A 15,730-nucleotide genomic window follows, 5' to 3' on the forward strand; every position below is an offset into this window, starting at 1 on the left:
CAAGTGAAGTTGCATTTTCAGTGGCAAAAATGCAAGCTGTAGACTTACAGGTCATTTCAGTATATACTAGAAGCTGGAAATTATCATTCTGTTTTCCAGATTGGAAGAGATGAGCAAGAGCTGTTCATTGATGCATTGTGCCACAATGAGAGATACTTTCATTGATGCTCAATGATGAGACATATTATATGCTGATTTCACAGCATATAATAGGGCCTTTTAAAAGCAGATGGATTTCTTAAGCCTAAATCCCTTCTTGGTTCTGAGCCATATGGACCGAATCAGATGAGCCTTGGACATATCGCTGTGGGAGCTCGCAAAAAAACCACATTGTATTTGGGCACATTTTTAAAAATATGGAGTTTTTTGTGCCCTCTGACAGATGCAAACCTGCCTGATGCCTCTTCTTAACTGTTGTGGTCATCAATCTCAAAAAGAAAATCCTAGGGGGAAGGCTTGAATGACAGAAGCAGTTTCTCCCCATGGCTTTCAGTGGTGCTTCCTGTGTGGACAGCACTGGCAGGGGAAAGATGAAGGGATCTAATAGGTAAAGCCACAGTAAGGTTAATAAGTCTTTATATTCCTCCATATACAGTATGCAGAACAGAAAGGAGAAAAAATACAGGAGAAAACTAGAAAGAGTATTTAACCTCAGCAATGTTTAGCATCAGATGACCAAGTCCCACGAAAGATCCATCTACATACATTAGCATTTTAGCTCAGATTAGGAGAGTGCTTTTGAAGCCTGTCTCTCAGTAGTCCTCATCTCCTTTGCCTTGGTTGTGTAGTGGAACAGTCACAGACACACAGACTGGATCCCTTTGAGGATGGACATTACCAGAAGATGCACTCCGAGGACATGTCTTATGCAGTCTGACCATAAAGGGCATCTCTCAATCCACAGGAACAAGCTACAGCCAATATGAAGTAAGACCTCTTGAAATGTGAAGTATGTATACCAGGTCCTTAGCAGCAACCATTTCACTCTACAAGTGTGCTCCTGTTGGATGTTACTGCTTGTCAATATGGACATAGCACAAGATGTGAAGAATATAGACTAAAATAAAATATGAATATGAGCAACTACATTGTTTTGGTTTTAAACCAGTGAATTAGCCGTTCTCCTCAACCTCACTGTGACTGGGTTGCCTTCCAAAGTAAAATACTTCAGTGCAAGATGTTTAAATAACATGACAGAATATGATAGATGTGTTAAACATTCTCAGCCTGCTATAGACTAGCTTTAATAACTTTTCAATGATTATGAAGATCCAAAATTACCACCTTGATGTCCTTTTAGAGGATGAAAAACTTACTAAGTTATTGTTTATAGTGATGTAATTATTCTCCCTGCTTTTGTCTCAGCCTTTGCAAGAACATCTCACACCTTACTTGCCATCTTTTTCTTTTTACCATAAGTTATCCAACTCTGTGATCCACAATCCTAAAACTTCAGATTCTGGAAAACTACAGCCTAATGGATTAAATTGTTTGTCTTTACTTCTGGATGTGGCAGGGAACTAAAATGATGATTCTCTTGGCTGTGAGAAAGGCACTTCCTGCTAGAATAGAACATTGCTTATTAAGGGTATGACTCATCATGATGCACTTTTTTTTAAATACCACCAAACCACAGATGCATCAAACTACGTTAAGCTGTTGCCTTGGCAAACCAGACAGAGACGTGCTAGGATTAATACTTTTCGCAAGACTCATATGCTTTAATATCATGTTTCTTATTCAAATGTCAACCCACGATTTTTAACCTCATTATTTGTGAGAAGAGGGGTCCTTTCTGTAGCATGTTACCTGTGGTATATGGTCAGTTTAGGGAAGAAAGAACCTCTCTGACCTCTGGATCATGGCTGGAAGGTTTTTAAACTAAACTCACTGACTTTGCACTGAAGTAAAATAAGAATTCTTGCTTGATCCCTTAAGGTGGCTCACCTACTGCCTCTGCACTGAAGAAGCAGTTACAGGAGAGCTGATGAGTGGTAATTTCTTAAATCTCTCCAGCTGTGCCAGAGTATCAAGTGAATAGATCACAGCCTGAACATTCATGGCCTGACCTGCAGAACGTGTGACTGTTGCGACATATCCAGGACCATCCAATCTGCTGAAAATAGAATCACAGAATCCTAGAATGGCCTAGGTTGGAAGGGACCTTAGAGATCATTTAATCCAACCTCCCTGTCATGGGCAGGGACGCCTCTCAACTAGATGAGGCAACACACCCATGATCCCTACAAACATTCCTGCCTTCATGCTGTCAAACTTTGTATCAATTATAACTTTGTTGCCTTTACTGACCCTGTCCCCACTAAGCACTCCCAACCACCTCTTACACGAATTGTATCACAAGTAGATACCCGTTTACAATGTTTGGGGGCAGGGTGGAGTTGTGACATGTTTATTATTCTGATCATTTTTAATGCTTTGCTTGAATGGCATAATAATGAGTACTCGATAAAAGAGCTGGTGTAAGGGCAAGCAGAGTTAAGCAGGCAATATCGAACTAGATGAAAAGCATATTATCAGTATGTGGCATAACTCAGTGCTGCAGTTTTTACTCATGCTAAACTCACTCCCTCTTTCCTTCCTTTCCCTGAACATCGAGATGTATGGAAAAAGAGCACCATGATCATACAGGTACAGTAGAGCAATTGCACAGGTTTCACATGTCATTTTTCCTGTGTCGTTACAGCCAGCTTGTAGCACATTAGCCTCTGGGAGTGGTAGCAGTTAAGTCTGATGGGGATAGAGGACAGGAGAGTGTTCTGTTTATTCTTTCACGTACTTTTGTAGAACTCAAGAGGACAGTAAACATACCGATTATTTGCATGGGTGGTTCCACGTCTGTCGTGGCTTCTTCCAACAATGACAGCAGTTTGGCTGATACTTGATGGACCAATTCAATGTTGCTAAACAAGCCATCCACGTCAAAACGAGCAATCTAATGGAATACAAATATTAAGCATCTACTGAGAAAGGATAAAGAAGGACATTGTGTATTACGGACCTTCTCTTGCTATACTCTGAGTGTTCAACACTCCAGGAAGCACCACTTCTGCAAAACCTCGTATAAACATCCTCCTTGTGACTTCAAGGACACATATACAGTTTTCATATTAGTATAATATGGTTGACGCAGTGAAAAAAGGGCATGTTATCAAGTGCTTTTAATCTTATTTTGAACTACTCCTAATCTGAAAGTGTTTACCTAGGAAGGAAATAAATATTATCATCATCTAAATAAAGAAAAGATCCTTAGCTGGCTTTAAAATGTTTGTTTACTTTCCCATTGAGCAAAAGAATATTTGCCAGTGGGTTTGATTCCCTGATGACTAGTTGCTAACAGAGGCCATTACATAAACTGAGATCTTGGTGATCTGGTGCTGACCACCAGGTTCAAAGACTTCCAGATGGTGTTACTGTTTTAAGTTAGTTGTCCCATGGATCCAAAAATACAGTCAAGGTCATATAATCTCCACTAAACCAAACACATTTATGTTATATATTAATATAACTTCAGGAGATTCCTGTAGAACCTGGTTGCACAACATTGACTTCAGTGAACTGCATCAATTTACAACAATAGAAAATTTGGTTCCATGTTCCTAACTAATTTCAGAGCAAGTAGAAAATTCCCAGGACATATACATTTTGTGCAGTAGTTATTAATTTTCTTGCACAGCAGGGCAATAGCTAATATTCAGGGATAATTAGGAGATAGCCAGTGGTCATGTGCTAATTCTGAGAACAAAGGTAAGACGGATTTTGGTATCCATATTGATACCCTCTGAACCTATCTCTCCATTAGAAAAAGAATTGCTGACTTACATAGCAGCTTACCAGATGCCACGAGGATCAAATTGCATGCTATTGTAACAGAATCAGAAATACACTTTCAGTACTAATGCAGCTAATTTCTTTTTAAGTATTGTAAGGGCTAAAACATGTTTTATCCATTTGGAAATATGAAACGGATTCATTGCTAGGTCAATTTGCTAAATGCTATCCTTCTCTAAACACATTACAAACTTTCAGTATGGTAGTTATCCAAGAACTAGCCTTAAAACCATATAACATTCTTGAAAGCCTTTCAAAAATGCAGAGGTTATTAAATTAAGACAGTTATAATCTCTAAATTACTTTTCCAGTATACATCTAACACAGGACTTCTGAACCCTGCTCCAGCACAATGCCTACACAGTATTTGAACTATGTTGTGCATGGAGACCTACACACATTAATACAATGACAAAGGACAGAATTGAAATGTTTGTTTTCTGTTGACTGGAAAAGCGCACACTTGTCAAAAACCTCAGCGAGTTCAACCAGGGAACATTCTTGCTCAGTGCTGGCCAGGCTGGGGAGGGAGTCAAGTGGAGACCACTACTAAGCAGCTGAACAGGTGAGGAGGAAGAAAAAGTCAAGAACCCCTTAAAGTTATGCCAGCAGATGCCAGCTCTTCTGAAAACACTAACAGAGTTTTAATGAAGAAAAGATGTCCTGCAGGAGCTTAAGCAGCACAGGCTTCAGCTGGCCACAGCGTTTCCTGAAGAGGCATAACAATGTGCAGCCGCTGTGAATGCTACATTGCAGGCCCCAAAAATACTAATTTTTCTCTAGACGACCTCTTTTATTCCCAGCCTTCAGCTGCACAATTTTTCTACAAATTGGAATAATGTTGAGGAAAAGGTGCTCTTTGAAGTCTCAGCTGAAAAAGAAAATGGGTATCATTGGCCTAATAAGATCTTTTGCCTGAAATATAGTTTATGAGCCTTCCTTCTTAAATGTGCCTTTTCTGTGTAGAATGCAAATTGAAGTTCTCACTGGTCTGTCAGGCATGGTATTTCTCCACCACATCTGTGTGAGAGGCTGGATAAAGTTATCTTTATGACCAGATTTAACGATGGGGACATTCATGCTATTTGAGGTTGTTATCATGGAAAATACATGGCTTTATTGTTTTTTACTGGTTTTGGAGGTGCCAGTAAAAGTCTGCCAGGGAATATACCAGGGGGTATAATTACAGAGCAGTATGGAGAGGTGGAAGCTGGTATTGCAGCCCATGAGCAGGGATACAGCATTCGAGCTGCCAGCTGGGCAAGTACCTTGACGCAGACTTTATGCAAGTGCAGCACAAGCATCAGGAGCGTATCTGACTTCTCACTCTCCTCATTAGAGCACTGACACATCTCTTTCCAGAAAGCTAGCTCTGGACCCGCTCCCAGCACCATGTCACTCTCATGCTGACACTTGTGCTTGCATCAAGATTACCTGCAAGCAGAACGTGGGTACATTAAGAGATTTACATCACCACCTTGTTCTCCACCACCAGTGCTCACCTGCTTGCTCCTCAGGGGCTGAATCACTTCCTTGATGCAGAGATCCAGGTCACTGATATAGTCTTTCTCGGTCTGCACAAGTTCTGCGATGATTTTAACCCTCTTGGCCATCATGCGTCTGCTAAGTTGTTCATCATCCTCCTGCAGCGAAGCGGCAAGGGTTGAGGACCCCGCCTGTGGGGCCATTTTTTCTGTTTAAAAAAGGGAGACTTGTGAGGAGCGTTGCAATCCTTGGTGCTCACCCAGCTTGCCCTGTGTTACCGTGGGGGAATGTAACAAGTGCCTGTTGGAAACTCCCGAATCGCAATTGGGAGCAGGAAGAGGAGCATAAGAAATGGCAATCCCAAATCAGATCAGGCATGATCCCATCTCTCTCCTCTAAAAGCAGATATGGGCTTAGCAAATGAACTTTCAAATGAAGACAATGTTACTAACAACAACAATGAAACCTGTAACTCTGTTTAAAAAGATTCCTTTGAAAGAGGCAAAGGAATTGCAGGAGAATGCGACAAAAGCTTTAATGATCAATAAGAAACATTTCTTGGACCAACAGAGATCATTTGGATCAAGATATTCTTAACTATTTTTCCATACTTAAGACCTAGAATATCTGATTTGTTCCAAATACATGGAAATGCAAGCAAGTCTTCTACAGATAGGTAATTTATGTATCCTACAGGACCTGCACACAACCTACTTATAAGTAATGATGGTCTTCCCTTTTGCTGGTTCATAAGCTAGCCTGCAGACATCCATTTCAGCTGCACAAAGAGCCCCAAATTGTATCTGTGTACACTGACAATCTGTATTTTTCATTAGGAAAAACACATAAAAAACAAGTGAAATAATCCAGAGGCTATTCTGGTGTTTTTCTGCTAGCCACAAGATGGTGCAGAGTACCAACAAAGATGGACATATCATTACCGTACCCATCTCTGCAAGTCCTGCTTTGACAGCATGGGGGGTTTATTGCTCAGCAGCAAAGGACGGGGATCTCTGCTGAGGATCAGACTGCTACACCTTCGTATCAACTTCTTGTAGGGAGGGTACTGTATAATGAGGCAATAGCAAGCACTATCTGATGCTTTGCTTGCTGATAGCCAGTGCTGAATATATTGCAGTCGCTTGAATTGATTGCTAAGGGCGAGGTCAGGAGCACTCAAGTGAGCGTCGAACAGCGTGCAGCTCACCCATACAACACCGGCCAAGGCTGTAGAAGATAACCCGGAGCCGAACTTCTGCGAAAATGAAGTAGCTTTCAGGAGGGAGGGCTTTGAACAGTCTTCCACTGAGAAGTGTAAAATGTTATAAATTCAGCATATCGGCATCCCCAACCCATCCTACAATTATGCTGATCACTGATATTCAGAAAGGACAATTTTCTTATTAATCCTTCTACTGTCAGGTTTTCTAGTAAGACTGATATGACCAGAGTTACTGTTTTAAATAGCTGCATTTGGCCTTCACATCTCTCACTGAACTGTTTAGTTTTAAATAGCGAGGACAAGGGACCCAAACAAACCAGGGAAGGGAGGCATTTTTTTCAGACTTTTTTTGTGTATTTAGATGTACCTTTTACCTTTGCATTTGTAGCTTTGAAGTCTGTGTATAACACAGGTATGACCATTTTGTCCGAGAGTGTGTACACAGACAACAAAATCGAAACACGATGAGGATGTCTCCCCTCCACAAGGCTTGGGCCATCAAAAGAATTTTAAGCTGAACCTTGCCCAAGTGAATCCATGCTGTGAGTGTATGGACCGAACAGGAGCTCACACTCCTGCAGAGCCCATCCAACCCAGGTGCTGTGTGCTGGACGTAACAGACTGAACTTACCCTAGCTAGGAGAAAAGCAAAATGGGTATGGGTACTGTTCCACGGCTCCTTCTGACCAATTTTCGGCTGTAGTTGCAGAACAAGACCACATTGCCTACTGCTTATGTGCTAAAACAGCAGGTGCTTTTTCCTCTAGAAACTTACAGTATGTAGCCACACTTATAAATTCACATGAACACCATTTCCGTTCCAGTTCTGCACCAAAATCAGCATTTTTCTTGAGATCAGGTGTGAAAATGTTTGCGTATATGTGCGTGGCTGTGTGTGAGAGTTCAGGGTGACTTCTCTGATAAAGTGCAGAGAGGACCAAACGTTCTGGAAGATCTCAGAAGCATCACTTCATCTCAGATGCAATACTGTTACAATATCAGGTTGAATTCAAAGGTAAGCAAAAGATGTTGTGCAAAAGAACTTTCTAATCCTTTATACTGGTGGCAGGAGAGGGCATTATATGAACAAAATAAAGCCACTGTATCCCACTTCAGGCTTGAAGTCACAATCCCTCAAGAGGCTGTTCTTTCATTTTATGTCATTAGATTGCCCTGATCAGATTTGATTCTTGAATTATGTCAGGGCTCATCTATTATCCTTATTGCATGATAGATAATAATGCCAGGAAAGAAAAACTGTTCTCAACAGGAAGAAATAACCATGAGAAATATCAAGTAGATGCTGTTTTCTTGTAGAAAACATTTTTTAATAAATGTATTCTTTTGTTAAAAGTAATATAATTTTCCATTTTCACTCAATATGTTCACATTTTCAATTCAGGCATGTCTGTCTCTATAGAATGCAACAGCAAGATCCTGACATGATGATTACAGACAAAACCTGTGATTTCATGTTCAGCTGATTGCTTTTGACCAGTTGGAGAACATTAGTAGCTTGCTGAAATCCTTGTGGAGTAAGTGAAAGTTTAATGACTCCACAAACACCAAATGCATATCTGAAATATAAGGACACTCATTTCTACCTGGTAGCGTGTACCAGCCCCAGAACAGGTCAAGAGAGAGGATTAGCAGGAAGAGACATTTCTGAGGATTAACTGTTACAGTAAGAATTTGGCTCATTCATCTTTGGAGATGCCAGATTTAGAAAGAAGAAAAATCTGTCCATTGAATGGTTCATTAGGCAGCTGCATCTTAAGACCAGTATCAGTACTTTTAGTAGGCATAAAAATGTAAAGTAGAAGGTAATATTTGCAACTGTTGCTTTGTGATATCAGTTATCCACAGCAGTTGCCTTTCTGGAGGACTTTGCTTTGGAAAGGAAGGCAATGACTGGTTTTCCAGCCGTGTTTTGAAGTCTACAGCTCTAGCTGAATGAAACAAGAGGTTCATTATGTGAGCATGACATGGACAAAGCAGCCACACTTACAAAGTTTCTTGCCAGTGTGAAGTCTAAAAATATCCTCCAGATGGAGACATCCAGCAATGCAGTGAGAGCACGGAGGAACAGAGCTTGCAATGTGCAAATGCAGCAGCTCTTTTCTAGGCTCAGGGGAGTTATTGGGGAATCCACAGCAAGGGTCTGGAGGAGCAGCCATCGCAGGTTTGCAAGACCTATGCATGCAAATTTCCCTGGCTTTCCCACCTAGAGAGTAAGCAGCTCCAAAAGGTCTGCTCTATCCATCCTTCCTCTCAGGAAAGATGCTCAGGCTGGATGTTACCTTTGCCCCTGGGGATGGGACCCATGTTCCCATCCAGTGCTGTGCATCTGGAAGTGAAGGTACTGGCAAAGAATACAGCAACAAGTGCCCTGGTGTCGGTGCACAGAGTAACAAATCTTTCCATTACTTAGGCAGCATTTGGAGGACACCAAAGGAATGCAATTCTCCACTCATGCTGTGCAAATACAGGGATTTTGCCTAGCACGAGGGAGCAGTGAAGGCATAAGTTATCAGTGTATAACAAACAAGTTACAGCATTACTGTGTTTTTACATGTAAAATCTCAGTCTCACACCACCCTGGATAAAATTACACCTCTGGGAAAGCAAGTCCTCAGATAGCCTGTACCCTGAGATAACCTAGCTATTGCATGTGGGAATATACGCCAGCTTTTATCAGCTGGGTTCCGGAATGAAACATAGGCAGCCAGGTTCACAGACTACTGCTGTGACAGTTTTTCTCTCCCTCCTCATATCTTCTCTCACACCACATCGCGAGCTCTGCCCCTTTACACTGCTGCTCCCACTGCAGGTGCCAGGAGGGCTGCAGGGCACAGGGACGCTGGAATCCTAGGAAATGAGGGAGCCTGAAATGGGAAAGGATGGAATGTCACGCTGCATGCAGGAGAAGTATATCGCAGGAGCTAACACACAAGAATTTTACTCCAGATCCCCCTCTCCTTGTGAGGGATCACTTCATAGGGGTGCCGCTATAGTTTTGCACCTGAGTTGTTACAGTACAACAATATAGTGCAAACATGGTATGAATTACATCTACTGAACTCCAAGCTGGGCAATGAAATACAAAAGATTGGGAGAGCGTTGTAGAAAATACCATTTCATCTTTTGCTCACAGATACACATAGCAGCAGCATTGTGCGGGAGCGGGTTTGTTGCACATGAACTGTGAGTTCCGCATGGAAAAAGCCTCTTGTCTGAACATAGGAGAACAGGTCCAGAATGACCTTGCCCAGTCTTCCTGGGCAACAGGTTTTCTCATAAAATCTCCATCAGAGACTTCTTTCCAATTAGGTCATTTGATCTTTGATAATTTTTCTGTTCCACAGGGTACAGAAAATATTTATATTCAGCACACAAGCTCTTTCCTTGATTCCTTGACAGTAGACCACTTTAATTATATATCTGCTGACAGGAGTACAGAGAGATCCCATGTGACCACAGTGGAAGGGAAGAAAGCTTATAATCAGGTGACAGTAGAATGCCCTTATTGTTAGCACCAATATTCACAAATAAACCTTTCCAATGTGTCATATACCAGTATAAATATACTATTTCTGTGGCACTGAGCTAATATGTTAATAAAGTAAGAACCAAGGAAGGGATGTATTTGAACCGCTTCCTCTGGGACACGTACATCTCAAAATTTGGCACGGATTAGCTGTACTAACTATGAGATGTGTGACCCACAATGAAAAGTATCTCAATTAATAAAGTGTTTGCTAATACACTCAGAGAAGGATCTATAAACCAGCTTGGGCCCTAGTCTTCTTCACTCCTTTACCCTAGTCGCTGTTACTAGTTACTCTAGAGTAACTCCTAAGAGTCCTAAGCCACACAGCAGGACTTGATTGTGCCAAGTGCTGTGCAAACACAGCAGCACAAAATGGATTCTGCTCTGTAAAGATGAGCTCGCTTCGCAGCCTGGCTGCCAACAGCAATAAGTTCAAGATATAACTCCAGCTTCATTGCAGTACAAGTTAACAGAATCGGATCCTCTGAGCTTAAATTTGCACAGGAGAAAATAAAAGTATTTGTTGGATTGTGATTTCTCATCACATGTCATAGGGGGTATTTCCATGCAGCTATCTCCTGCACTTCAGGAAACATTGCAGACTTTTGCTCCTTACTGTATTTCAGCAAAGCAGCCGCTCCAAAGATCAATACATTTTCCAGTGAAATAGGATACTATCTGCATTGTAGCCCAGAGAAAGTTAATCAGTAAGTAGATTGCAAAGCAAATAAGGAACTGGGGAGAGGCAAAGAGGATCTTTACTTCTGGCAGGAGTTGCTGAGAAGCTGTGTGCAGGGGCAACCCCTGCAGGAAGGTGTCCTCTGCAGGCAGGGAGGAGGATGGGATGGGATGGGATGGGATGGGATGGGGGAAGATGCCCTGCTTGTGATGGACTGAAGAAGGGTGAGTTGCCTCTGACTGGTCTTTTGTACACCAAGGGATAGCAACTTTCCAGGAATCTGTATAAGTTTGCAGGTTTCTGCATCACTTCTGGTGTTGGTAATTTCTTGTAACTACATTAGACACCAGCAAAACATGGAATTTAGAGTTCAGATACAAGCTCTGAGGCAGTATATTGTGGTAGCTGTGTGATCTGAAACACTGTATCTATTACAGGTATGTCACTGATGTGTTTTAAATTAAAGCCTGTGCAAATCATTTAACAGTGCAGTTGATCCATTCACAGCTAAAATTATAAGGGAGTTAATATGTCATAGATTTGTTAAACAAGGAGTATTTTCAAAGCATGCACTGTCTCACTGAACCCTGCAAATGTGATCTCTGATTCTTTCTGGAAACCCATCACTTTCTATAGCTCATTTTTCGCACCAAGCACAAGTTTGGTATATGATTATTAACAAAAAACCATCAATCTGTCCCAAACCTAAGAGACAATGAACTATGTTTTAAATCTTTTTCATGGTCTGCCCTTTTTTGGTTAGTACCATCTATCCCCATGTTATATTATATCTTAGTCTGCCCTTATCTTGCGAATGTAGTTTGTGTAGTGCCAATAACTACATGAAGAAAACTCACCGAAATACATAGGTACGCACAGAATGGTAGCTTTAAGTTAATTCAAAGACTGATCCCAACATTAATGCAAGACATAGATATTAATATATTTACTTCTATAGGCGCTACCAGATTTTCACTGTATAAGAGGCCAACTTCTACCAGCTCAACAGCTATGGATAATACATTTGAAAATGTGCTAAATACCATTTTGTGCCATTGCTTAAGGACAGTAGCAAGTTCTTCATTCCTCTTGAAAGGACACAGGATTTTTTAGTGAATATAGAGCATGACACTGCACAGAAATATCACAGGAGCTCTGTCTGAGCTCTTATAACAACTCTTGATACTTCTTCTGCATCCACCACAAATGCTAGTTAATATATCTTCCTTAACTCCATTCTTCCCTCTTTAGAAAAGTGATGCTTCTGTCTGGTTGATGGAGAACTATGGAAAAAATAATCTATACACGGCTTAATCAAGGTGTTTCTGGACTCATCCAAAAATGCAACTACAACCCGAGTTCTAGATGACTGTGTGGTTGTATCACAAACTTGCTGTTTGATATCAATCACCTTATATTCCCCTAAGCTGCGGCTGCAGGCATTTAGTTATCTCACAGGGTGAGTTGAAATAGATGCACTAATCCTTGCCAAGCTCTTTGAGAATATAATGGTCATTTTGCATCTTATTTCCTTTTTAAAAAGAGTAAAGTCAGGAGGTGTTTTATGTCCATTCACACCAGATAAGGTATTGAATAGATGTGTCCAGTGTAATAATTAACCATGAAAATGCTTTCTTGTGTTTTAAATGAATCCTTCATTTTAAAGTGAAAAACACGTGCAGGAGTTTGCACCTTTGACAATGCTATTGTGCTCATGTTTGTAGACTTACAGAGCAAACCACTCTGATTGCCCTGCAGATCTGGGGAGTAGGCTCCCTGTCTCCGTCTTTATAGAAAACATTTTGGATTCTGTATAAATCAGCAAAACTTGAGAGAAATCCAAGGGCAGAAACTGAATTATCAAGAGTTTTTATGCCTGACTGCTTGCTTACTTCACTTTGGTTGGGTTTTTTTTCTGTTTATATGTTTTTATTTGGGGACCTATGTTTATAGCACACTGAGCTGCACTTTGAGCATATACTTCAGAGCTGCTGGAAATGGCTGTGGGGGGAAACAGCCTGATTTCTACTCGGGGAACCATTTAAAGTGTGCAAAGGGCTGGAAGGGCGCTGAGAGATGTCTTCACCTTGTGTAAATGTCCTGCAGTGCTGACGTAGGCACCGGAGCATAAAGACACCTTGGTCACTGCACTCTGCCTAAGTTCCCGGCCACTAGCAGAGATGGGGGTCCTGCAGCCTCTGACTCTCAGCTGTGGAAACCAGCCCCACTCACTGGAGATTCCCCTCTGCAGGGTTTGCTTTTGTTGTATCTCCTTATCTGTGCCAATACCTACCACAGTTCTGCAGACTGTGTGTTAGAAAACGTAGTAAAAGGGGACTAAACAAGGGAGATGCAACTAAACACAGAGCTTTTTTCATATGGGAAGCAAGTGCAAATCTTGTATATCTTTTTGCAAAGCATTTACCATTTCAGGGTGATCAGGGAGTACCAGACCTGGTGATAAACAACAGGCCTTTTATGTCACCAACAGAGCTGCTGGGTTTTCTTACCAAGTGTGGAAAACTCAAAAGCTTTGTGCGAACAAAACCACTTCTCTCACCTTGGAGTAAGCTGCTTCACATCCAAGCACCAGTGAGAAAAATGAAGGACATAACGGTGTTCAATCATGGCACATCGTCAGCACTGTCACGTAGCACATTAGGCCTGGGATCCATGATCATTATCAGATTCAGGCACACCTAGCTCAGCAAAATTTGATCCAGATCAGGCCTTGACAAACAACTGCCTTTCTTTCTATTGCAACTGTAAATACACTTCATAGAAATTTCTACCAACTTTGTATTTTCTGAGGACAGGCAACTTCTATCCAATGGAAAGCCTGCAGGGACCTTGTTAACCCATCACTGTTTTACTTGACCAAACACAAGAAAGCAGAGTGAGCTGATACCAGACTCGTGCTTTGCAATAGTTGGCCGCAACAATCTCAGCTGGTGGCAGGAGCTGTAAAGCTGGATTTACTGTCTCCTTGGACTGCTGCCATAACATAACCTCATGCTCTGCCATGACTACCGAGGCTTCCCCACCTTCCTTTTCTCCAGATTTTAAACAGGAGACATTCATGGCAAAAATACATCCAACGCAGGAGAGAAAGATCTCCCACTTTTTTTTTTCTGGCTATCGCTCTGATAACTTTGACCTCACCTGGGCAATCCCCTTCATGAGTAAAGAATTGCGGTTTTGGTGGGATGCGTGCCAGGAGCTTTCCTGCCCAGCCATAGCAATCCATGCTTGTACCCTTAAACACTCCTGCCAGATCCCTGCAGCGTGTGCCTGACTTAACTGAAAATTTTTCATCTTCTCATTGATTAGCTATCATGAGAAGGGAACAGCATAATCGATGAACTGCTCTGTTGTTCTCAGTGTATGCAGCCTCCATAGAAATCCTATTATTTTCGGGTTTATTATTTTATTTCCTGCTTTTATTTTCTCTCTGAAGGAATGCTACTTCCTAATTAAGTGCATCAGAACCATAATACAGCAACCCAAAGTATTTTCTTATTTTATTTCTCCATAAAGGATTATTGCCACATGAGTGACTGTCACTAAGCAATTATATTACCATCAGTAATACATGCTTATATTATAATAATACTCAAACCCCGCATTTTTGATGAGACCCTATTGTTCGAGACCCTGGAAATCCACAGAAATTCAGCAGTTTGTGGTCCAGAGCACACCCAAAAATAGCCATACACATTCTTCATGCTTTTCCTCAATTTGTGTCACCACATATAATTTTTGATTGACAATCCAAATACCCACATATTTTGCCAATTTTTGGTCCAGATGCAATTTGGTTATTTGAAAATCCCTCTCCATAATGGTATCATTTGAAACAGTATGTCCATCAAAACATGTATTTAGATATACTTCAGTTCAGGCTTGTGCAATCCGAATAACAGATAAACACATTATAGATCTTGGAATTTTTAACTGAAAGAAAAGAACGGCCCTCGATGCTTCTAACTACCTAGCATATACCCTACTTGATATGTCAGCCAAAGACATAGGATGGAGCTATCGTATTTTCACATTACTGTTTGTGCTGCAAATGTGTTCTGGTGTTGAATGAGAAAGATCCTGGTATCACATACACTTTGCAGGAACACACCAAACTCTTTAATTGCATTTTGCATCCTATCTATGTGGCATTACTTAAAAAAATTAGGGGAAACATTTCACATCCTGGAAGTGGGTGGCAAAGGTGAGAGGGGGCAATTGCTCCCTCCACCTGTGAGTGCGTGGGGGCAGAAACTGCCATCCCCTTCTTTATCTCGAGGCTGGAGGGCATCGAGACACCACCCCAGCCCAGAGCATCCCGAGCAGCAGAGCACCAAGCAAACTTGCCCCGGTACCTTGTAACTTCTGGCTGTACTCTGTCCTGTCGGACTGACTCCTCCTCAAGGTGCCGTGGTCCCCGGCAGCAGCGGTGCTCTCCACCACAGGCTCCGTCCTCCTCCTCTCCCCCATGTACAGCTTGTTCCTCAGCAGGGACAGATTCCTCCTCTTGACCCCCGCACCTTCCTTCCCCGGACAGTCCATGCTCGCCATGGCCAGCCTTGCTTGGTAGTGGTGGAGGCAGAGGGAGGCAATAATTTGATTTTTAGGGAGGTGAACTCGCTGCCCAGGTGAGAAGGTCGTTTGCTTTGGGCTCCGTGTTGGAGCAGGGCTCCTCAGGCTCTGCAGGGCCCCGGGCTCAGCCCTGCCACCTGTCCTGGAGCAGCTCCACCCCCGGGAAGCTGACGCCCCAGGCAGTGTTTGCATTCACCTGCCTTATGTGCAAGCACGCCTGGCGGGGCCGGTTTCAGAGCCAGCCCCAAACCGCAGCCATTCACGGCCCCTTTCCCTGCTTCAGGATACGCTTCTCGCCCTGCCGTGGGGCCGGGGGTGCTGCACCCCGAATCAGAATCGCGTCCTCCCAGCT

At 42.2% G+C, this 15,730-nt stretch overlaps 1 protein-coding gene across 1 annotated transcript in view; it reads right to left on the reverse strand.

The window, feature by feature from the left end:
* The window catches only part of ARHGEF38 (Rho guanine nucleotide exchange factor (GEF) 38), a 35,352-nt gene extending 19,990 nt beyond the window's left edge, over positions 1-15,362 (reverse strand). The window contains exons 1-3 of the mRNA XM_009867807.1: positions 15,162-15,362; positions 5,352-5,542; positions 2,830-2,953 (exon numbers count right to left, since the gene is read on the reverse strand). Of these exons, the coding sequence (XP_009866109.1) occupies positions 2,830-2,953; positions 5,352-5,542; positions 15,162-15,357 (511 nt within the window). The 5' untranslated portion in view covers positions 15,358-15,362. The remainder of the gene's footprint in view (positions 1-2,829; positions 2,954-5,351; positions 5,543-15,161) is intronic.
* Positions 15,363-15,730: the final 368 nt, after the last annotated feature.

This window comes from Apaloderma vittatum, unplaced genomic scaffold, assembly GCF_000703405.1.
Source record: "Apaloderma vittatum isolate BGI_N311 unplaced genomic scaffold, ASM70340v1 scaffold5024, whole genome shotgun sequence".
In the NCBI taxonomy this organism is placed as follows: Eukaryota; Metazoa; Chordata; class Aves; order Trogoniformes; family Trogonidae; genus Apaloderma; species Apaloderma vittatum.